The following is a 21,950-nucleotide window of genomic DNA, read 5'->3' as shown; positions in this document are numbered from 1 at the left end:
ACTCGATTTTATAGCCTTCTATTATGACGCAAAGAAAAATTTACGACCCTCGCTTGAAAAGAGGGCTGGGGCCTTTTCTCACCGGTTTAAGAATAGGCGGCAGATGCCATGACAGCGACCATTGTTCCCGGTAGACACAGGCGACCGGGCAACCTCGGCCCGCGTGCGCCAGGCGCGTCCCCCAGCCGGGCGGGTTTTTACAATTCCTGTTGTCTCCGAGCAGCCCGCGCGCACCCTCGCCCCTCGCCCCCGTGTCCCCTCGCGTCTCTCTCTCTCTCTCTCTCTCTCTCTCTCTCTCTCTCTCTCTCTCTCTCTCTCTCTCTCTCTCTCTCTCTCTCTCTCTCTCACACACACACACACACACACACACACTCGGTCTCTCTCAGTAATTTTTCATAAGTGCAAAGCTTTGCTGAACCAAAGGTCACCATCCAAGCCACTAACAACTTCTCGCCGGCGCGCGGTTCCAAATCAGGAAGCAAAGGGAACTATTTGTCAGCGGCCCTGACAGCTAAGTTCATTAAGGATTTAAATCTGAAGAAATAAAAGTCGCCAAAATATTTACCTGCCGGCCGCGCTCCCGCGCCCGCGGCGGGGCCGGGGGTGGAGGCCGGGGGCGCCGCGCGGCCCCCCTGGACGGGTGATATTCTTGGGATCCCTGCACTTTCCAAGTCGGAGAGAGCCCTTTGCGTGGCAGATTAATGACGACTCCGTGTTTCTTAAGGGACGTGCTGAATTAATTATTTCGCCAATCACGTGGTCGGGACTTGTAGAAATCTATTCTTATCATCTTCCTCGCACTTTGAAAATTCTCCGGGTTATGAAAGGCCCTCCCCCGGTTGCTGGCGAGCCCCGGCCGCCCAGCCCGGCGCGGGGGGCAGGGAGGGCTCCCCAACATGGCGGGCGGGCGGGAAGCGCCTTCTGCCTGCGGAGGGGCCCGATTTACTGTACTGTACGCAAGCCGGCTCGGCTATGGACTCGCTTCCTCCTCATCCCTGCCGGTGATTCAATACATACAGCCGTACTGATGTATTGGTGGGCACAGGAGGAGCCATTAGCCAGAAGACAGGCAGAGGACAATCATAAAATGTGTCCGAATATTTAAACTTCTGTGCACTTATAAATACACATGTCCACGCATCTGAGTCGAGCCCTTCCATATATTAAGTACACGTCTGATTTTACGCATTCTGCTCATTTCCTGTCAAGAGCAAGCCCCCCCGCCACACACACACACCCCATCTACTTTGGGACTCCTGTCTTGGCCCCTCTTCAAGGAAAGCCAAGATGTGAAAAAGCCCTCGCGATAAAAATAGCGCACGCCACTTTTTATAGTGGGGAGTGTTTATTGTTGTCTGGAGGGCGGAGGGGACGCTGGGGGAAGGAGGGGCAGGTGCTGGAGGCCCCAGTGGGACTCAGCAGCACCGGAAAAGTAGAAGGAGCCCAAGACTGGAGGCCAGAGGGGTCGTGTCCGAGCAGCCACTGGCCAGTCCCAGGTCACCCCGAACCCAGCATTAGACACTCACTCTTGGAGTTGGAGGTGGGGAGGTCTGTTGCCCATCACATAACAAAACAGGGACTGAAGGAGTCTGGGGGTGACTGGGGCCACACAGAAAGCCAATCTGGAGCCTCCTTTTAGCCCAGTAACTTATTTTCCTTTAAAAAATAATGCCCACCCCCAGCAATCTGAGTTCAACCCCAGGCTTTTCAATACTCATAAAATTTGGTGGCCAAATTGGAACTATGTATATATGGGGGAGGGGATAAGGATAGAATTGCTTCACCTTACACAGTTTAACCTTCATATGCTAGGCACACCGCAGAAAATTAAAAAAAAAATAGTTTATATTGAATGTTAGCTTTCATAAGACTTAATGAAGATGCTTCTGTGGAGGCACCAAACAGGAGGGCAATTTTGCTATACCTTTTATTATTTCAAATATAGATCAATGAATTACATCAAAACTACAGGCAACAATTAGTATAAATAATACTTTAATCAGTGGCAGCAGAACATTGGTCAATTCTATTTAAAAAGCATCTTGTGTGAACAGACACCATGGACTGACAATGTCATCTCCCAACAAAAGGTTGCAATGGACAAAGTGAGATGGGAGTCTGAGGAGCAGTGCCCTCAGCAAACATTTCAACCCCCCCACCACCCCAATCAGGACCCAAACACAGCCAAAAAAACAAAACACTAAACAAACACTTCTGGCTCATATTTGGGGGAACAAACTGGAAACAAATAAAAGCAAATGGGCACTGAGACTTTCCACATCTAGTTTTCTCCAGAGCATGTTCCCAGATGGAAACTCACTTCCTTCCCTGACCTATGGGGTCCCCTGCTTCTTCCCTGACCCACTCCTGTGGGCCCAAATGGACAGTGGAGTCCAATTGGGACCTCAGGGCTGAGGATTGCCCTCTGGGCCATCCAGGCTCCATTAACATTTCAAAAGACAATCCCTAGAAGCTGAGAAGGAGAGCTGAGACTTATAAACAAAGAAGTTGTTTCTCTTATGAAGTTACTTTCCTAAGTTGTGGGGCTATGTTTGAGAAGGAGCTTGGATTTTCTTCATCAAAATATGCCTCTTGGCTCTCTTTTGGGGCAGGGGTGAAGGCAGTTAAGTGGTTTTGGCATTTGGTCTGAAGCTGGGGTAACCTTAACTTCTGGGAAATCTATATAATAATCTCTCTATAATATATAGTAGTTGGATGTTGTGATAATATATGCTTTTCCTCCTCTCAAGGAGAAATTCAATGTATTCACAGATTTGGGTTTTAGGAAAGAATTTTAGCAACTTTCCAACTTGCCCAAGGATAGCAGCTCTTTTCAAATGCTACATCCAAAGACTACTTTCCGTGTTAGAGGGGAAAAAAGAAGAGAAGGGTAGTTAGAGTCCAAAAGGTTAAGGGTTTAGAGGTCAGTCCTCCCGGCTGAAATACAGCTAATCGAATAGAAAATTTGTCCTCTGGATGAACCTGATTCTGTAAATTAGCCGAACTTCAGTAAAATACCTTTTCAGCTTCTCAACGTGAGGGCGTCAGAAAAAAGACATCTTGACTATGTATGAACTCTGTGCTTTTTGTCATAGAAACAATGATGTGAATAATGCAGGAATATCCATCTTTAATATCCCGACGTGCCGATATTCAAGTATTGCCATGTGCAAGTCTGAGAGCCAGGCTCACCCCAAGGAGGAACAAAGAGCTGTCCCCAGGGTCTAATACAAAAGACCAAGGCTTGGAAGATACTTTAGAGAAGTGGAATTTCAGCCTAGGGACTCCAGTGAATACCTGCCCTCAGCTCTCAGGAGACACCAAACCAAAGAACAGGCCTGCAGAAAAAGTTTTTCCCCCCTCCACTTAAACGTATTTTTAAAATTACCATTGAAACTTTCCAAAGTGTTCTGAAACACTGAAAAAATAACCCCAATTCTGAATCTTCCTTTCAAGCTCACCCTTTCTCCCTCCCGCTTTTTGTCACTTTTCGATAGCTACAACCAGGGGTTTCTTTTTGGAGCCCGAGGCTTTGGGGTTTAAACTTCCAAAGCCTTGTTTCACTTGAGTATATGAACTCTGGTCATTACCTTTGACTCTCTCTTTCCCCCTTATCCCTAAGGGTCAGCATTTTAGAAAAATGAGCTTTGAACCCTTCCCAAGCAAGACATAAGAAAAATGACTAAAGAACATCTCTCCTGTTGTTTGAGTGATTGTTTTAAACCACTATTCTCAAAGCAAGGGAGAGGGCCTGAAAACTTTTATACTTTTACCATTTCTGCTTCTAATTAATACGCTGAGAAAAACTTCCTTAGATTTGTTTAAAAAATAAAAACTTCAGGGAAGAAATCAACTTTTGTGGACTTCTGGATTTAATTCATTTTTTCTTTCTTTTTTAAAGCAAGACTTCCTCATCTTGCCACTTTCTCCCCACTGCCCATCCCCTTTCCAATATAGGCCATACACTAATTCCTATAAAATACTACTATGTGGGGCATTTGGGCATTTGGAATCCAGTTGGAACAGAAAATTCAGTCATTATCTAATGACCCAGAACACAGAGGTTTTGTTTTCTTTCCCCAGAAGGAAAATGTTGGACCATTTGTTTCTTCCTTTTTTTCCTTTCCTTTAATTACCCAGAACTGGTTGTAAGCACAATGCTGAAAAAAGCACATGTGAAAATATATTTTCAAGAACTCAACTCTGAGTGGACCCTTTGCTTCCCTCTAGAAGGGTTAAGGGTCTCCTACACATATTTCCCGGGAGTGGGGAGGGGGTGGAGTTCAAAATGCCGGTTAGAGCCAGAAGTTAAGTCCACACATCTCTGATTCTGCTCTCTGAAACTCAGCCCCTTTCACAGTCTTAAGGTTTTTGGCATTAAGATGTCAGTTATTTCTGTATTCCCTGCCCCAACAAATAAATATTTAAGCAAATATAATCTAAACATAAAATAACCCGTTTCCACTTCCTTCTCAGACTCCTTTCTTTGGGCATGGGGCTACTAGGAGCAAAATATATATGCATTTTTTTCACACTGGAAATTATATAGACAACCCAGAAAGTTCAGAAATCCTGGCCCAGCTCTCCTGCTTCCATGAAAGCACCTAGCACAGGGGTGGCCAACCTTCTGCTTCAACTCCCCCACATTATTAAACCACAAAGCTCCCTGGAGGGGTGGGGTGGGGGAGGATTTTCAAATTCACACTGGGATAAAGCATTCAACCTTCATTTGCAAATTCAAAATCCAACAGCAGAGATTTTCATGAGTTTAATGACTCGCCAAGGTTTTATGTTTCAGTAGCTCCTGCCATGTGATAATATACTTAGAGAGAGAATCCCGCCCCCCTCCCACCCCCATCCCAGCTCCAGGGAGGGGGCTGCCCTCGGGCAAGATGCTAACCTAGTCCGAGGGCGGCCTGCAGGTCCCAGGTCCACCCGACAGTACCTTAGAGCCCAGCGAGGTGACAGCAGGCCCGGCCTGCCCCCGCAGCTTCGGCTCAGCCGGGAGTGCAGGAAGGGATGGGCCCAGGGTCCCCACTTCTATAAGGTCGTCAGGTCCGTGTGGTGGTCCTTGGCCAGTGGCTGCAAATGCTGGCTGGGGGTGGCTGAGGAGGAGCAGGAGGAAGACGAGGACGAGGAGGACCTGCCTTTGGTGTTGGGCAGCTTGTGGTCTTTTTTCCATTTCATTCTTCGGTTCTGAAACCAGATCTTGATCTGGCGCTCTGACAGACACAGGGTGTGAGCTATTTCAATCCGACGGCGCCGAGTCAGATACCTGTTAAAATGAAATTCCTTTTCCAGTTCTAGGACTTGCTGCCGGGTGTAGGCCGTCCGAGACCTCTTGGGCTCCCCGCCCGTGTAGTTGGGGTTCACTGCAAGACAAAACAGACAGCACGGTCAGGTCAGGGCCTGGCCAGTAGTTAGGCCCCCAGCCACCACGCTCACTTCCTGGAGCTCCCCGAAGCCCGAGGCCCTCCCCGAGCTCCAAGCTTGCTCTCCCTCCCGCCTGCCGGTTCTCCCCAGCACACACGCTCACTCCTACCCACTCCCTGACACCCACACACTTCCCCACGCTCATAAGTGGGGATCCCCAACTGTGCTCCCCTCTCCCTGGACCACCACAAGCTCGGGAATTTCCAAGTATTTTGGAAACCCCCTCTTCTCTGTGTTCCTTGCGCTCTGAAAATGGAGTTGACCCCCACCCCACCCCCATCTCCACCCCCTTTTTAGCCCACAGACAAGCAGCCAGCCACATGGTCCTGGCCAGCTCCCTCAGCTATAAAAATTTATGGAGAGAGTAATTGCAGCTCCCACTGAAGCCCCACATGCCCCCACCCACTCGCATCCCTTCCCGGGGCCCAGGCCGCCGGGCTGGAGTGGGGACTGGGAGGTCGCTGGGCCTGCGCCTTACCCGAATTCACGTGCACCTTCTTCATCCATGGGTAGACCACCGCCGACTGCTTGAGTGCGGTCCCGGGGGGCGGCTGCTTGGGACCGCCGGGCTGGCTGCAGGCCCGGGCGCCACCAGGCAGGGGCACGGGCGGGGGTGCCGGGGGTGCCGGGCACGGCTCTCCTGGAGCGCTGTAGTGGCCACCGGGTTCTTGCCCGTGACCCCGATTGGGCAGCGCCGAGCCGGGCCCGGGACCGCCGCCTCCGAAGGTCTGCTCACCGAAGTCTGGCCGTGGATAGAGCCCCGGGGGCTGGAAGTCGGCACCCTGCGTGCTGCCGCCGTAGTAGTCGGCACCCTGCTCGCCTAGGTAGCCGCCCTGCAAATATTCCTCACACGGAGGGAACTTGGGGTCCACATACTTGGAGTTCACCATATACGAACTCATGGCCATTAATTTCAGAAGGTAGAAAATACTAATTTTTCTCGTGTTGTCTTTTTTTCTCCTTCCATAGGGCCCTCCTACTTGCTGTCAACTGAATAAAGTTGGCGGCCATGTGACCAGGCCAGCCAATAGAGAGGGAGCGAGTTTATCACCGGGTTGGTGAGCATCTCATAATTTTTACAAATTTAACTAAATAACATACGTGTAATCAAGTGACTTGCTGTGGCACATTTGAGGGGCCCCAGCACATGTTAGTGTAGTTCTCACCTCTAGCATCCTCATTCCCCAAAGGTAATCACAGCTTTTGTCTGCCACTGACTTGGCTAACCTCGAAGTACACTCTCACCCCACCTGAAAGCAGCTCCCCAAAACAGGTACAGTTCAAGGGGGAATGAATCCCCATATCTGTTGGTGTGTAAAGCACCAAAAGGCAGGTAGGTAGACAAGGCAGCTTCTGAGTTAGGCAGAGTACCCCAGGCAGGCCAGGCTCTAGCCCCGCCACGGGAACAGGGACTCTGCCATACAAAGGCCGAGTCCCGGCTTTGTCTTCGTCAGGGTCACCCAAAAGTTACCACAATCTAGCTGGCCAGAATCAATTTAGGCAATGAGTAACCGCCAAGCTTTCTGCGAGTGCCCTAGCCGGGGTGCATCTAGTCAAAGCCGGGCTTAGCCGGTACAGCTGAGGGGTGGGCCAGGAAGGTGGTGAGGGTATCTGTACCTCACCCAAATGAGCCCCAAAGGACCCTGCATGCTTTCCCATTTGCTTCCTTCCCATGCGGCAGTCCCCTCACTGGCACCATCTGACATACTCTTCCAGGGCACAGCTGGGGCTACCTGGCCTCCCATTTCACTCCCCAGTCCCCCGAAACCTAGCCCTTTCGCCCTGGATTCGTGCAACCAATTAGGGGTTTACACAAGAGACTCTGTTTAAAAGTTGAGGAGATTCTCCAAGAAAAGGGTGCTCTGTGACACCAGGCTCAGTCGATCTTGCTGGAGTCCAAGGTAATAAAACAAAAAGAGGCAACTGACCCACCCGGCTGCTTCTGGACTATCCTTCCAACTCAGGCTATTTTGGAGAAATGTGAAGTTTTTGCATCGACCATATATTCCCCTAGAATCGAATCTGTGACTATGTGGATACCACACAAATTCGGTTCTACAGGGTATATATAGACAACGTTACTACCTCCGGGTTCCACCCAAATCGGGTACCCAGACGGCTGCCAGCCCTGGCCTCGGAGCCACCCGCATTTTCAGAGACGGTTCAGGTAGCCTGAAGGGCTGGGTGGCAATTTGCAGCAACGAGTTCCCCATCCTTGTACCAGGACGGGGGTTACCCAGCAGCCAAGGAGCCAGGACAGTCTTCTTAAGAAAAGAAAGAAGGAAAAAATAATCCATCCCAGAAATGGAGGTTTTATTACCCCCCTCTCTGGATCCAAATACCACCCCCTATCATGTGGCATTTTCCAGAAAGGAGCAAATGCCCTCAGTGGCAGAAGAAAGAGGCAACAGGGGAATATCCTCCATCCACTGCCCGGGCAAGCCAGGTTGGCTGACAAAGCTATTTCTCCACGAAGTCGCACATTTACCTTCCTGGGCCCTGAGTCCGGCTGGCCTCTCCATCCGGCGGCTGCTGCTGCTGCAGACCCCCGAGGCAGGCGCTGCTTGCAGGCACCGAGCCGCCCTGGGCTGGGGCCGGCACACTAATGGTGAAGGGCAGGGCGAGGGGTCATTCGAAATCATTTACAAACATATCAGAAAGTTTCATTATTTTTGCGTTGCCGACAGCAGCACACAAGAGTACAAAAGTTCACGAATTGCACCCGCCCCAGTGCCTGGGCGCTGTCTGGGGCTCACCCCTCGGTTCAGGGCACCAACAGCACAGATGCACTAGGGCCCTGATGGATTTCAGGGGCAGAGAGAAACCCTGGCTCAAGTGGGGCTTTTGAATCATTGATCGTAGGCCAGAGGTGTTAAAAATTTTTTTAATTGTTTTGATTTTCCCCTCATGATTCAAAAATTAGTTTCAAACCTTAGCCTGGGCCTGGTAGGGTGGAGCAGGGAGACTCCCCTCCGCTCCCCCAGCCTGGCAAAATTGTCTGCCTGCTTCTACTCTGCACTTTGCACATTCTACCCTATACCCCAATCTTTTGGTTCCAGTGCTTTGGCGACTTTGTAGGGGTTTCCTAGGTGCCAATTCTAACAAGAGCTCTGAGGCTGCCCCATGCCCAATTCCCTTGTCCGAGAGAGGTTCCCCCAACTTCCCCTAATGCCAAGTGCTCCCAACAATCCCACCTTCCTGGAGACACTGGGCCTAGGCTTTATCCAGACAAATTGGGGGAGCCTGCTGGGCCAGGTGGGGACCTGGTGAGGGTACACATTTTCATATTTGTTAGACGCTGTGACCTGCATTTCACCTTATTGCTCGACTTGTTCAGACAGGTCAAAGCCAACGAGTTATTGATGAACAAAAGCGTTAAATATTCACCTCCTGCACAACTGCTCATACGAATGCTTTTGATCTCTCCGGTTTTTGTGCTATGTTCAGCTACAGGGCGCCGAAAGTGGGTTTTCAAGCAAGGAGCCTCAGCAGAGATTAAGCACCCCAGAGCCAGGGTAGCGGCAGGAAAGGGGCAAGGCAAGGGGATCCTGGGGACACCAGATATTCCAGCCTGGAGCCCAGAACCCGGTTCACTTGAGCTAGCCTGATTTGTAGAGGGGAACTCTGTACTGGTGAAATCTCCATTTCTCGGGTTGAGCGCAGCACCCAGGGAGTCTACTAAGCTGACAAGCTGGATGGCAAAGAAACCTGACCTAGAGCCATGTCCCAGCATCTCTGACCCTGTAGAGAGAGTGTCTCACGAGAGAGGGAGGGTGCCAGAGTCCTACCACCCTCACATATTCCATCTCCCATCAAAATAAAACTATCTCCGTTTTGCAGTGAGGGAGGGGCCGCTGTGTTTTCCATGATTCTCTTGCCATTGCCATCATCTTAATGAGACAGTCTTCCTGGAGACGTCACGGGCCTCCTCAGAAATGTACCTGTCTTCCGCGGCATGTGCAACTCAGAAAGATCTAACTTCCAAGCCCAGGACCCCAAGAATGTATGCGTCCACCTCACCTCTCCCAATCCCTTCCCTCTCCCCCAATATTTCCCTGCAACACCAGCCGCTCTGGCTCAGAAATTATCGAATTGCAGTTACAGTAAAGCAGAGGTGACCAGGAAGGGCCGTATTCCTCTCTCCTCGCTCGGCCCGTGTCCCCAACCCAGGGCCCAAACCGCGGAGGCTGGGGCCGGGGGAGGGGCGAGCAGGGACCTCTACCTAAAGCTCAGAATCGCAGCACTTGCCAGAAGCGGATCCACTCAACACACCCGCCATAGAGGGTTACATTTTTTCTTTTGTCTCTTTTTCTTTCTTATTTTTATAAAACACAAGAGAAGGTTGGTCCAGGCAGGACCGGGTTAAGCTGGGCTGGCCTGCGGAGGGAGATCGCGTCGTCTTGGTGTTTCGCACGTTGGTCCTAGCAGAAGGCGATACTCGCCGCAACTTGTTAATAGGGCGGGCTGCTAATTAGCTGCAAGCTCTTAACAGAAGCGTACTCCGTGGCAGAGCTGCACCTGTGCGAGCTGGGAAGACCTGGGAAAGCCCAGAAGGTCCAGGGAAGCTCAAGAAGACAAGGGCGAGGGCCCGCGGCACATTTCCTTAGTTAGGTGACTGTGAACTAGGCCCCAAAAATCTTTCCAGGAACTCAGCTTAGAGCCTCCACCTCCAAAGCGAGCTTCCCTCCAAGCGCCAGGCCAGGGGAGGCTGGGCCGTTCTTCCACCCGCCCACTCCCCTGGTGCGGCCCTTGCCCACCACCTCCCCAGCTATCAATACCGCCTCCTCGCGATTCGGAAGAAACGGGAAGGTACTTACAGCGGCGTCTCTCGTGGTCCTGAACCTGTTGCAATGAAAACGGGGGTCACTTAAATTACACAGGATAATAAAGCAGAGAGATGATACACAGAAAAATGACAAGGCCCAGACACCCCACCAATACCCAGACCTCCCTGTTTCGGGTGCCCACCCCCAAGAACCATGCAAAGTTTTCCGCGGAGCGGGAGAACGCAGTCTTCAAGGGCAGACCCACGGAGTAGGAGAGTATGGCCCCAATCACCTCCCTTGGGCAAAACCTGACTGGTTCCTTGGCCCTACTCAGTCTGCTTGTAACAGAGTTTCCCCAGTGGGAAAACGGGAAACGAGGAGAAAATGGGCCTTTTGTGTGTTTCCTTCTGCAGAATCGGCTGGGTGGGCTCAGGTCCACTGGGTAGGGAGCAGCCGCTTCATCTGTCCCCAGCCCCAGCTTCCCGTTGTCTTGCGTTGGGAGCAATTCAGCCCCCTTTTCCAGTTTCAGATTGTTTTCAAATTCCCCAGCCCCAAACTAGTGCCCCCCAAACCTGTCTTCTCCTTCCCAAAGAAGGACCAGGTTTGGCTGGGACTTGTCTTCCCACTTCTGCTCCAATTCAAAACAAAGAGAAATTTCCAAGGGAAATGAGGACCCAAATGATAACCTAGGAGGAAGAAAATCGATGGATTTAAAGGTAAATGGCAATGCTTGAGATTGTTATCCAGCTTTATGGATATGACATCATTTTGTCAGCATTGCTGCTGGAGAATCCAGAAAGCAATTTTACAAAGCAGAGGTCCTCACGGGGGCTGGTGTCCAGCTTTAAGTTATCAGTCTCCTCTAGTTTTATTCTAGGATGGCATTCTTCTCTGAAAAATCTCAGAGGCAAAGCCATCTCCATCCTCATCCTTTCTCTCTCCACCTGGACTACCACTGTCTTATTCCACTTCTGAAACAGATGCTACATATGGGGAGGAGAGAGACAGTAAGTCTCTCTTGTGAGGTGGGATCCCTCAACTCCTAACTTTCTGTGTCCAGAGGGAGGGGAGAAAACCCCCGATACCCTTTCTATTTGTTAATTTAGGTTTAAGCTAAAATTAGAATTAACTTCGATGGGATTTCTCCCCACCCCAGGTGGAAAAGAGAGGCAGATAAATCCCCCACCCCTGGAGCTGTCCTGGAAAAAGTAATAAGTGACTTACTGGTTTTCCCTCCTAGTGGGCAGGGGAGCTGGGAGTAGAACCGCCTCCTGAGCCGGGTGCTAGCTGGAGCCTCTCACTTTCCTATCGCTGCTCCAGGAACCAAGCATCTGCACTTGTATGCTCTTAACCTAATTTATGGTGGGAATTATATTTTGGCTTGTCAACTCTCAAGCCATAAAACAAAGTTTATTGGAATCACGTGCTCGTAAATAGCCACTCAGGTCCCATCTCTGCAGAACCATAAATAACCTTTGGCTTTAAACTTTTATTCACTAAATAAAGGTTCATTGCAACTGTTCTCTCACATCTAAATAGTTCCAAATATCCAAGATGAGGGGGGAGGGGTCATATTCATATCAATACCCCGGGCTTTTCAAATAGCATCTTTTCAGAGATGTCTGTTTAAGTTGGGAGATAGTGCTATTTGGAAAAGGCTGGTTTGGGCATGTCATGAGTCTCTGACTGCATTCACTGTGAGTACCATCACCTCCTTTATTGCAATCATTTTCTAGCTCTGGATGTGGTAAACAAAGAGGAAAGCCAAGGGCCACTTTTTACTGCTTATACTAGAAGTTATTTGAGATTTTGTTCAAGCTTCAACAGAAAAAAGATGGTTAAGGAGAGGCTGGGTGGGCTTGGGGGTGGGGTGGCAGTTGGAGTTAACACTTGGCTCTGTATTGTTGTGCATGGGCTCAGCAAAGTTGAAGGTAGCTGCATGCTCAGAGGTTTCTATAATTTGCTTAGATCTGAAAGGAAAGCCTTTGCAAGTGACCAAACTGCTTAAAACAGCAAGACTTGGGGTTTGGTAAAGTGAGAAAGTGGAGAATAGCCCCATCGGAATCTTTGGCAACTGAAGCTTTAAAGAAGGTTATAAAACAATAAAACAGCCCTGGTGTGAAGGGGAGAGGGTGTGAGGAAGCAAATGAAGCTCTGAAGGAACCCAAGCCCAGGAAGTCAGATGTCCCCACTCCCACAGTTCCCCAACCACAGGGCTCCGGGCTCACGTTCCTGTCCAGGGCCCAAACCTGGGTGGGTCCTATCCTCCCCTCCTGCAGTGCCACACTCAGGAGAGGGAGCGCCTAAGACAGCGGAGAGCAGGGAGGAGTGTACTCTCCTGTTGAGAAAGCCAAGAAAAGGAGCTTGGGCCTTAGTGCTGCTCTATGGAGGAGTGTGATATTCTGTGCTTGGGGGAGGTGGAGTGGGAAAGCTGCCCTGAACTCCCACCAACAGGAGTAAATAAAAGAGGACTGACCCCCAGCATCCTGCCATAGCCTGCCAGAGTTGCCACCAAACAGTGTGAAAATGTGTGATTTTTATGATTCCAATGAAAAGAATGGATGTTCCGTGGAGATTTGGGGAGCACATACACATATGATTTGTGAATCAAATTTAGTTGCAAAAGTTCTCATCTGCAAGTCCCACTAAGCCCATGAAAGAGATCCCTCTCTACAATTAAGAGGAAATTTGCCTCCTAATTTCCACCTACATATGCTCCGTGCATTTCTAAACCCATTTCCTGATTTGACTTTCATTAGCTAGAAAGCAGGGGGCTGTAAGCCCAGACTGTATGCATGCGTCCCTGCCCCCCATTAATAACTTAAGAGGATTTTTTTCTATTTCACTTGATAGCATGTTTTCAAAATATGCATAAATACCAACCCTTTAAAAAATGGTTTCTGATCCTGTTAGCACTAGGTGAGCAGCTTCAAAATTAGTCCTTGTTAAACACTGTAAAAAATAATAAAAGTTTGAGGGGTGGGAAAAGCTTCTTGATTTTACCTTAAGTTAATATAACAATTAGTTAAAGGATGTATAACTTTCTAGGCAATTGTGATGAGCTTTTTATGGGGGTGGGGGTGGGGTAAGGCTAAGGAGACCAGGATGAGGAGGTAGTGTTTGAAACAATGCCTGCCTGGCACCTAGCTAGTTGGGGCTTAGCAGATATTTTTTTGAATGAATGGTAATGAAGGATGGTGATTGGGACTTTCTTGCAGTCTTCACTGTGGCTTACATAAGAAGATACAACCAAACAGCCTACTCTGTATATTTAGATAATAACAGGAAACGAGCTTTGTGTAGGGAACAGGAGGAAAGACAGGAAGACGTTGAGGCAGACATCTTCAATTACTTTCTAATCTTAGGACAGGCAACGTAATTAAGGAGAGTATCCCCCTCCTACAATCTTCCCTTGCCCCATGTCCTGGGCTTCTGTAGATGAATGAGAGAGCAGATATGGGGAAGAGCAAAGTTGGTCTAGTAAGAAGGTGGAGCCCCGGGGGAACAGCAGACTAGCTTAGGCTGATTTGTTGGGGGTTTTCCCAAGGACTTTCAATGGTGGTGGCAGTGGTTATGAAAGAGGGGGTAGGGGAGGAGAGGTCAAAGCCTTATGAAAAACCTCTAAGGAATTTGTTTCTGGGTAAAGTGAGATTCTAGTCACTGTCCCTCCCCATTTAGCTGGAAAAAGACAGTCCTGGGAATTCCTGCCCAGAGAGCTATCAATGAGATAGAGTCCCTGTAGGGATCCCCCTGACCCAAAAGCCAGAGCTGCATCAGCTGCACTCAAAATGTAAGGAGGTCTGCCCTCTGCCCACCCTAGGGTTCCTGCTGTGTGGCAGAAAAGAATATTCTAATACTGGCTTTTAAGAGTTTTCTTGCCCAGAGGAGGTGTTAAGCTCTCCCCTTAAACTAAATGTATGCACAACCAGGATTGGTGTGGATGCGACTTTAGATGAACTCCCTAGGCCAGGGACAGATGGAGGAAGGAGACTGCCCAGGCCTGGCACTTAGGGATACAGGCTGGGTGTGGAGCCAGAGAAGAACTGATCAGGGAGTCCCAAGCAGGACAGAAATATGATTCCATATTCCTGGCACTGTGCTGTGTTACTGAAAGAACACTTCTCCTGCTACCCCCACCCTACCCCCTACAATTGAATCCACTCATTGGCGCTCTGGCTTGGTGTCTTTTGGGAAGAAAAGGTGACTACAGAAGAAAACCTCAATGAGAGATGAGATCCAAAAGAATGGGCCTTGGGACAGAATCTCATGGTGGGGGCAGGGGCTGGAAAATTTTTCAGTGATCCCAAGAAGAACAGGGTCTGGGGTGTCCATCTAAGGTTATATGGCACAGGAGTTGGGGGTGACTAGGTGGCTACAGTGCTGCTGTATGCCATGGGCCCAACTCCACCTGATGTGGTGGATAGCAGAAGAGACTGTGTGTTTTGAGAGAAAACCTGACCAGGAAGCTTAGCCAAGGGTTACAGAGGCCCTCTTAGGAAAAGTCTATAGGCAGCAGTCATGGAAGCCAGGGTTGAGGGGGTGGAATCTGGTTGCAGGGCATGTGTCCATGTGTGCAGGTTGTAGCCTGAGGTAGTATTTACATAACTTTTTAAAAGATATAAAGAATTTCAAAAATTGGAAGGGCTGGAACAGCTGATGGTGATTTAGGGCTAAGGCCTCTCCAAGACACCTTAGCATCACTATGGCCCAACGTGGGATCTATGGTTCAGCCATGGCCCTGGAACCCAAATCTTGGAACACAAGCAGATTATGGGGGAGTGGGACACTCCTGGTCTCCCCTGCTGTTGCCCACCGGCCTTTTGCTTTTCCACCCTACCCCAAATTTCAAGAAACTGAAAAGAGAGTATTTGCCCAGGGCCTGAAAAAGAGGGTACTTGCCCTGGTAGGTGTGATGATAGATGGTGGAGAAGGTGACTTCAGGGGGTAGACAATGGGGCCTGCTCTCTGGAAAGGCGGTAAGCCCTCTGTATGAGTCACAGATGTGCCTGTGTGGGCGTGAGGCCTCCCCTACCTGACATCTGCCCACTGAGGAGCTTGGACCACTTTCCTCCTGGATATGGCCCTGAAGTCTACCTGTAGACATGTGCCAGACACTGAGACCTAAGAAGGCAGGGGCTATGAGGCCTATTACAGCAATAGGAAGAGTCCCAGAACTATGTTCTCCTGAGTCTGCCACTTCCTGTGTCACAAAGGCTAGGCTTGTCTTCTCTATAGAATTCAAGGATTGGGTGAGTAAACCAGGTCTCTTTCAGCTCTAAAAGTCTAGACATGATTGCTGAGCAGAAAAGGGCTATTGATGATAAGGAACACATATTGAATACTTGTTATGTGTTAAAACACTTTTAAGTACTTAACCAGTGAGTTAATGTATGTAAAGCAGTTAGAATAGTGCTTGGCACATAGTGCTGTATAGGTAAAAATCCTCATAACACGTGAAGGTACTCTTATTATCCCTACTTCTCAAATGAGGAAACAGGCGCAGAGAGTTTTCCCTACTTGCCTAAGGTCACACAGCAGGTAAGTGTTAAAAATTTGAACCAACGTAATCTGAACCTACTCACCTCTGAAATCTCCAAGTAAGCTAGAGATCAATATCACTTTCTCCAAATAGGAGCAATTCCTCAACCTATGGGATAGGACATTATAAAACCCAGTTAGGGAGGGAGCCCCAGAAACTATGGGGAGTCCTGAGTGGTAGAGGGAATGTGGCCCCTGGAAACAGGAGAACCATAAAAGAAGGAGGGACTGTTGGCCAGTAGTTCTCAAACAGAAGTGTGCATCCTAATTGCCCTTGGGGGAGACTGTTTACAAAATGCAGGTCCAGGACATTATGATATAGTAAGAAATCTGGCGTGAGACCCAAGAACCTGCATTATAAACAAGATTTGAATGCAGGCCTTCATTAAGAATCACTGCCTTGAAGTAGAGAAAAGAGGGAGGAAAACGACTGCATTGCCAGGAGACAATGGAGGATCGATCAGTGGGGTTGGATCAGAGCCAGTTGAAGTTGGGTGCCACTGCCGGTGCAAGAAACGCCCCAAGGAGCCCACCATAGGCCTGTAATGGGCGCAATAATGAGAGAAGGGTGTGTGGCTGGTGTGGTACAGAGTAGAGATGAGCAGGGTTCTTAAGCCGAAAAGTCAATAGGATAGGCCATGGCTCTGAGGGAGCCTCAAGGAAATTCAGAAACTCAGGTATTGCTCTAGGTGAGCGACGGCGAGGCCCGTCAGCCTGCCGGAGGCGCCGAACGCTGTGCTTTTCAAAGTTGCCCATTCTGGGTACCAGGGATTGCAGGAAAGGAAAGTGGCAAGAACAGCAGCCCATCATGAGGGGGATCGCTGGGCCCCCGCGGATTAGGTACGCCTTGCCCTATCACCGGACTCTACTTTCCTGTTCTTAAGAGCCCAGCGCGCGAAAATCGCGCCCCCTCCGGGAAGGCAGAGAAAGTGAGGTGACCTGCCACCCCGGAACCTGCTTTCAGGCTCCCGGGCCTCGGGCCTGTCTCTGCTGCCCATCCCCGGATGCAGCCCCTGGAGTTGGGCGCAGCGTAGCCAACCATCAGAGGCGGAAAGCACTTCGAGAGCAGAGGTGGAGAGCGGGGAGAGGGAGGGGGGGGTCACGTGTCCTCCCCTTCCTCCTCCCCCCTCCCGCTCGCGCCCGGGGCTACTCTTGCGCTGCCGCAGCCTCGAGACGCTTGTCCTACAGCGCCTCCTCCTGGACAAGGCACCAGACAGCTGAACAGAGGGACTACGCCAGGCCCGGAAACCCGAAGCCGGGGATTCTGCGTGGGGGCGGAGGTCTCCCCGCACCAGAGGCTGTGAGCTAGTCCTGCAGTGTCCCCCGCGGCGGCAAGAAGGAATCGAGAGGGCATTAAGGCCGCCCCCACGGCACTCCCTCCAGCACTGACAACAGGCCCGCGGCCCAGAAGCGTGCATCCTCCATTAATTAGATGAGCCCAAGCGGAAAATCCCTCCAGTTTGTCCGTGCATTTATTTATTTATTTGACCGCTCTCCGCTGAGCCGCGTGCCCCCCGCAGAGCCCTCGAACGTGCTGCGCTGGCGTAAGAAGATCCGGGAATGGTCCGGCTGAAGGATTGGCTGAAGTTTGGCGGTTTGAACAAACGCCAAGAGGAAAGGCTTTTCCCCCAAAGCAAAAGCACCAGGCTGAAAAAAATCTATACACTTCCCTGAGGATTTCTCTCTCTCTCTCTCTCTCTCTCTCTCTCTCTCTCTCAAAATCTTCTTTTAAGGTGTTAAGTATATGTGTGTGTTTTTACTTAACACCTTGAAAGAAGATTTGGTTTCCCTTTGGCCACTAGCTCATACTTGCAGTCTCTAAAGTACAGATTTAACTTAAGGTGGGGTGTGAGTCAAGATGATTGAAAACGTGGTCAAGGGCAAGATGTTCAGCTATATTTAGATTGAAGGCCGGAATAAAGGAAAGATGAGTAGCGAATCCTGAGGGAGGGAGGAGTGGAGAGATCGGGTTATATCTTCCTGCTGAGTCCACTTATCCCCTCCCCCCCCATAGTGCTCTGCTGGTTGGATCCCCAGGCGGGCTATTTCACTGCACATGCGCCGCCGGACGCCGGGTGAGCGTGCGTGGCAGGCGGTTCGGGGCTATGCGGGGTGCGGCTCTAGGCATTGCTTCAGCGCCTAACTGCAGGGGAGCTTGGATGCCCTATATCTAAGGGACAGAAAATATAATTTTCTTTTCTAGGAAAACTTGTATTAAAAGCGTCAACCGTCCTTTCTGATTTGCAAGCCATGTTCCACGGAACCAGCAAAATCGCCACGTTACCAATGAACACTCATAAAGTTGTCATTTGGATCAGCAATTTCACATCTAGTCACGATATCTCCTGAATCATTAATCAAGGCGAGGAAAAACACCCTACGTTTAGAGAGCACAACTTCTCCCTCATTCTGCACAACTATTAAGTCTAAGGGACCAGTTCCTAGAAAGAGGGTATCTGTTCATACCAATTCCGGAAAAGTGGCCCTAAATTGGACTTAAATCGGAATTCCGAGTTCTTGGTGGCTTCTCCTCAGCTTCCGGTGCCCCTGCGTGCCCTGCCCGGCGGCCGCACTGCGGCAAGGCCGTAAATACCTCTTAACAGCTGCCTGCCAGCCCAGAGTGAAATACTGTCTTTGTTCCGATTTCCCCAGCTTCTCGAGCTCAGAAAACAGAATTTTGGCGAAATATATTTATTTGGAGGACCATCTGACAGGAAAATACGTTTGTTTTTCAGCCCTGGTGCTTGGCCACATTTGCAATAGCGAGCTTTCCTCTTTTTCCTGGTCCTCGGGGATAGCGCAAGCCCAGCTCACAGCCTGACCCGTAGACACCACGGCCCAGACATGCCATCGGCTCCCTGTCTATAAATGGATAGAGGTTCAGGCCAAGGATGCTGGGAGTTACACTCTCTGGCTTGTGAACTCTTAGGGTCCAAGTGTTTTTTATTTCGTTTATTTTTTTTTTTTACTGGCTTAACAGGGACAATGAGAACGTTTCCGGCAGTGGCAAAAGCGTTAACTAGTTTCCTCGTGGACAAGGTGGCCTGAGTTCAAATGTGATTTGAAGATTATTTATTCCCTTAGATGCAATCGACCATTTAGTTCCAATAAGCTCTTAATGCTACCACGGGGACTTACAAAGAGCCCTTCAGTCCTCCATATCTATCTGCCCATGACATCACCCTCTGCTGCGTAATCGGACCTGCAGCCTGCCCAGGTTCCTAGTCACTTGGGCGTGCTCAGCCACAGAGCCCAGGGAAAAACGACTGAACTTCTGAACACCAGGGCTTGGCCATCATGGCCTTAGCTCCTCCCCACTCCCCATCGTGGTGGCAGCCAACCTAGGGGATCCGCAGGCTTTGGAGCTGCCTGGGGAGGGCCTAAGAGCCCACGACCAGGGGCGTGCTTTTCAATAGGTAATGCTTTTGACCAATATGAAAAAATAATCTCAACACCCATTGTACCATAGTAGAGAAACAGTTACAAAATACAGACATTACAAATTTTTAAAATACTCAGTTTCTTATTTGTGAGTGATCATAGTGATCCACCACAATTTCACAGACCTCAACTAGCCACAAATCGTGGCCCTCCATTTTGAAACGAGCGCGATTCCATCGTTAATTGCTATAAAATACCTTTCTAAAAAGATATTATGTATTATTCAGAAATGCTTTTACGGCCAACACGGTTACAGCGGAATATTTGGGGCAACATTGAGTTAGATTTTGCCACTGGGTGCTTTGGAGACCATACTCCGCCATGCTCAGGTTCATGCCATGCGCAATGCGGCAGATTGTCCAAAGGTTTTAATATTTCATGTGTCCATGAGTAAATAGGAAATAGGATTTAAGAACTACATACTCAAGTACCGTTCAAAATCAGTGGGAGAAAATAGCATTCTTTTTCTACAAAGGATTTTCTTTTAACTCAGATAATATTTTGGTTCAATAATTTTAAAGTAGAGGGGAAAACGTTGCTATATAATATTGATTTGTAGGCAACAAAAACCACAACACAATTGTACATTTAAAGAGCAAAATACACTTTTCTTAATATGGCAAATAAACATAATGTGATGTTTGAACTTAGATATGCTTCTCATTTTTGAAATGTCTAATTGTTTTTTTTCCCCAAAACCTGCACCAGATTTTCAGATACTGTAACCTACCAAAATATGCATCCATTTTGTGGCATAAAATAATCCAAGTTCACCTTTCGGATTATTAGATGTGGGAGGAAGCTTTTTTGAGTTGTTACAAAAATTCACTAAGAACTAGAGAAACAGTTTAAAATATTTAAAACTCCATCTCATACACAAGGCCCAATAAACCATAAATCCTAGAAATGAAGTCAGCATCACCCACCGAAACCTAGATTAACAAACTAAGTACATCCTGGATACACAGAATCCACCCCACCCCCACCCCAAGCCCCAATCCTCAAAAAACACCTGTTTGCCTCCCAGGTACCTCTGACCACAAACAAACCGCAGACCTCTGCTCTATACTACAGAGTGCTTTTAGGGACCCCCAGTAAAGCCGAGACGTCCAGGAACCATCTACACACTCTTCCCAGGTTGGGGGATTGACGGGCTCTCGATACAGGCGGTGGGATCCTGTCTGCCGCTATCCACCTCTCGAAATCTCCAGAGGAAATGGGGCTTCTCTTCGACTTCTGAGCTCATCCAGACCCCACCCGGGACCCTTGGGGACACCCGCTCAGACATGGAGTGATTAGGGAGCAGAGGGACGCAGACAGCCACCCCCAAGTCTCGGGGAAGCGTAGGTGGCGGGGAACGGGACGACTCTTACCCGGAGACTGCCGAGCTCGAGGCGGGGGGTCGGCCGGGGCGGCTGCTGTAATCCTTTAGGCGCTGCCTGGCTGCACGCACTCTGGGCGGCAGGGACCCGCTCATGCTGGAGAACGAGCTGCGTCGGAACCGCGCGGCTGCGGTCACCCGGAGCAGGCCGGCTGCTCCTGGCGGGCGGTGTCGGCGCCAGCGGGGGCCTCGGCGCCTGGGGCTTCTTCCGGGCTCTCCCGCCCTCCGGGCTCCCCACCGGCTCCGGAGGCGGCAGCGGTGCGCCCGGAGCGAAGCCACGGTAGGGCCAAGTTGAGCGCCCGGTGGGTTCCGAGGCCGCCGTGAACCCCGCACTCCTGCAGCCGACGACTGTAGCCCACCTCTGCAGAGACAAAGGTTAGAAAAAGAGGGGGTGAGGCTCTAGGAAGGCAGAATGCGGGGGGAAATTCGCCTGGGAAATCAGGAAAAGGGCCGTGAAGGCAAGCGGCGCCTGCACATGACCAGCCGCAGCCAATGACGACCGCAAATAGGTCATAAAAAGGTCTATTACCAAGTTGTAAATTTTCTTCAAACAAAAAGGAATTTACTGCAATTCCTTGCGGATTTTGCACGTACAGCTTGCAAGCGCCATGTTTTTTTCCTCTCTTTCTCTCTTCTCTCCTGTTCTCTCTCTCTCCCTCTCCCTCTCCCCCTCCCTCCCTCCCTTCTCTCTCTCTCTCTCTCTCTCTCTCTCTCTCTCTCTCTCCCCCCCCATCTACCCCCTTCCTTCCTCCCTCCTTCTGTCTCTCTTCTTCATCTTCCTTCCTCCCTGCTCTCTTCTCCTTTGCTCTCTCTGCCTCTCTTGCCTCAGTAGTTCCTGACTCTCTCCCACCTTTTCTAGGAATTATTTTTTTCTTTTTTGGGTTGGCTCTATGTGAGAGGGAAAATGACTGGGGTGTACGGTGTACTGACCAGGCGCCTAGATTGGTGATCTTGGCAGTCACCTCCCTCCAAATCTCCCCTTACAGGGGGCACTCGACTTCCCCTCCCTCCCCTCACAAAGCCCCCGCTCTGGAAGGCAGCCAAGCACTTTCGGGTTTTGCCCCTCTAATTTCTTGGCAAGACAGCGTCAGTGATCTTGCGCGGGAAACCTGGAATCTGCAGGCCAAGAAATCAAGCTCTCCTTCCTAACCCCTCTCCAACATAAATTGGGGGCCCTCCCATTTCTTGGGGTTTCTGGGGTAGGAGAGTCACCAACCAGCTCAAAGGCTGGAAATGGTTTTAGATACTTGTCAACTTCTCCAAAATAACAGTTTGAGCTCCCAACGTCTGGCTTTTATCTGAGCAGAAACACCCTCCTGCTCAGTCCTGGGTTAGAGGAGAAGCCACCTTTCTGGACCCCCTCTGAAACCCCTTGCTGTAAGTCTCCTCTA

General features: G+C 49.9%; 1 protein-coding gene across 5 annotated transcripts; it reads right to left on the bottom strand.

Moving 5' to 3' along the window:
* Positions 1-1,973: 1,973 nt before the first annotated feature.
* HOXD4 (homeobox D4) lies at positions 1,974-20,689 on the bottom strand. Of its 5 annotated transcripts, none has more exons than XM_074338349.2 (4): positions 20,552-20,689; positions 10,251-10,275; positions 5,912-9,970; positions 1,974-5,372 (listed from the first exon to the last, which is right to left on the bottom strand). In XM_074338349.2, the coding sequence occupies exons 3-4, from the start codon at positions 6,339-6,341 to the stop codon at positions 5,041-5,043; spliced, it is 762 nt and encodes a 253-aa protein (XP_074194450.1). In that variant the 5' UTR covers positions 6,342-9,970; positions 10,251-10,275; positions 20,552-20,689; the 3' UTR covers positions 1,974-5,040. The 5 variants fall into 5 exon arrangements, with proteins under 5 accessions (XP_074194450.1, XP_019594898.1, XP_088650245.1 ...); XM_019739339.3 differs by having other exon boundaries at positions 5,912-8,035; XM_088794119.1 differs by having other exon boundaries at positions 5,912-13,151; positions 20,552-20,687.
* Positions 20,690-21,950: the final 1,261 nt, after the last annotated feature.

This window comes from Rhinolophus sinicus, chromosome 17 (genome assembly GCF_057876585.1).
Source record: "Rhinolophus sinicus isolate RSI-liver-muscle chromosome 17, RSI-T2T, whole genome shotgun sequence".
Lineage (NCBI taxonomy): Eukaryota > Metazoa > Chordata > Mammalia > Chiroptera > Rhinolophidae > Rhinolophus > Rhinolophus sinicus.
The sequence above is the reverse complement of the archived record's forward strand: the minus strand, read 5'-3'. Positions and strand labels throughout refer to the sequence as shown.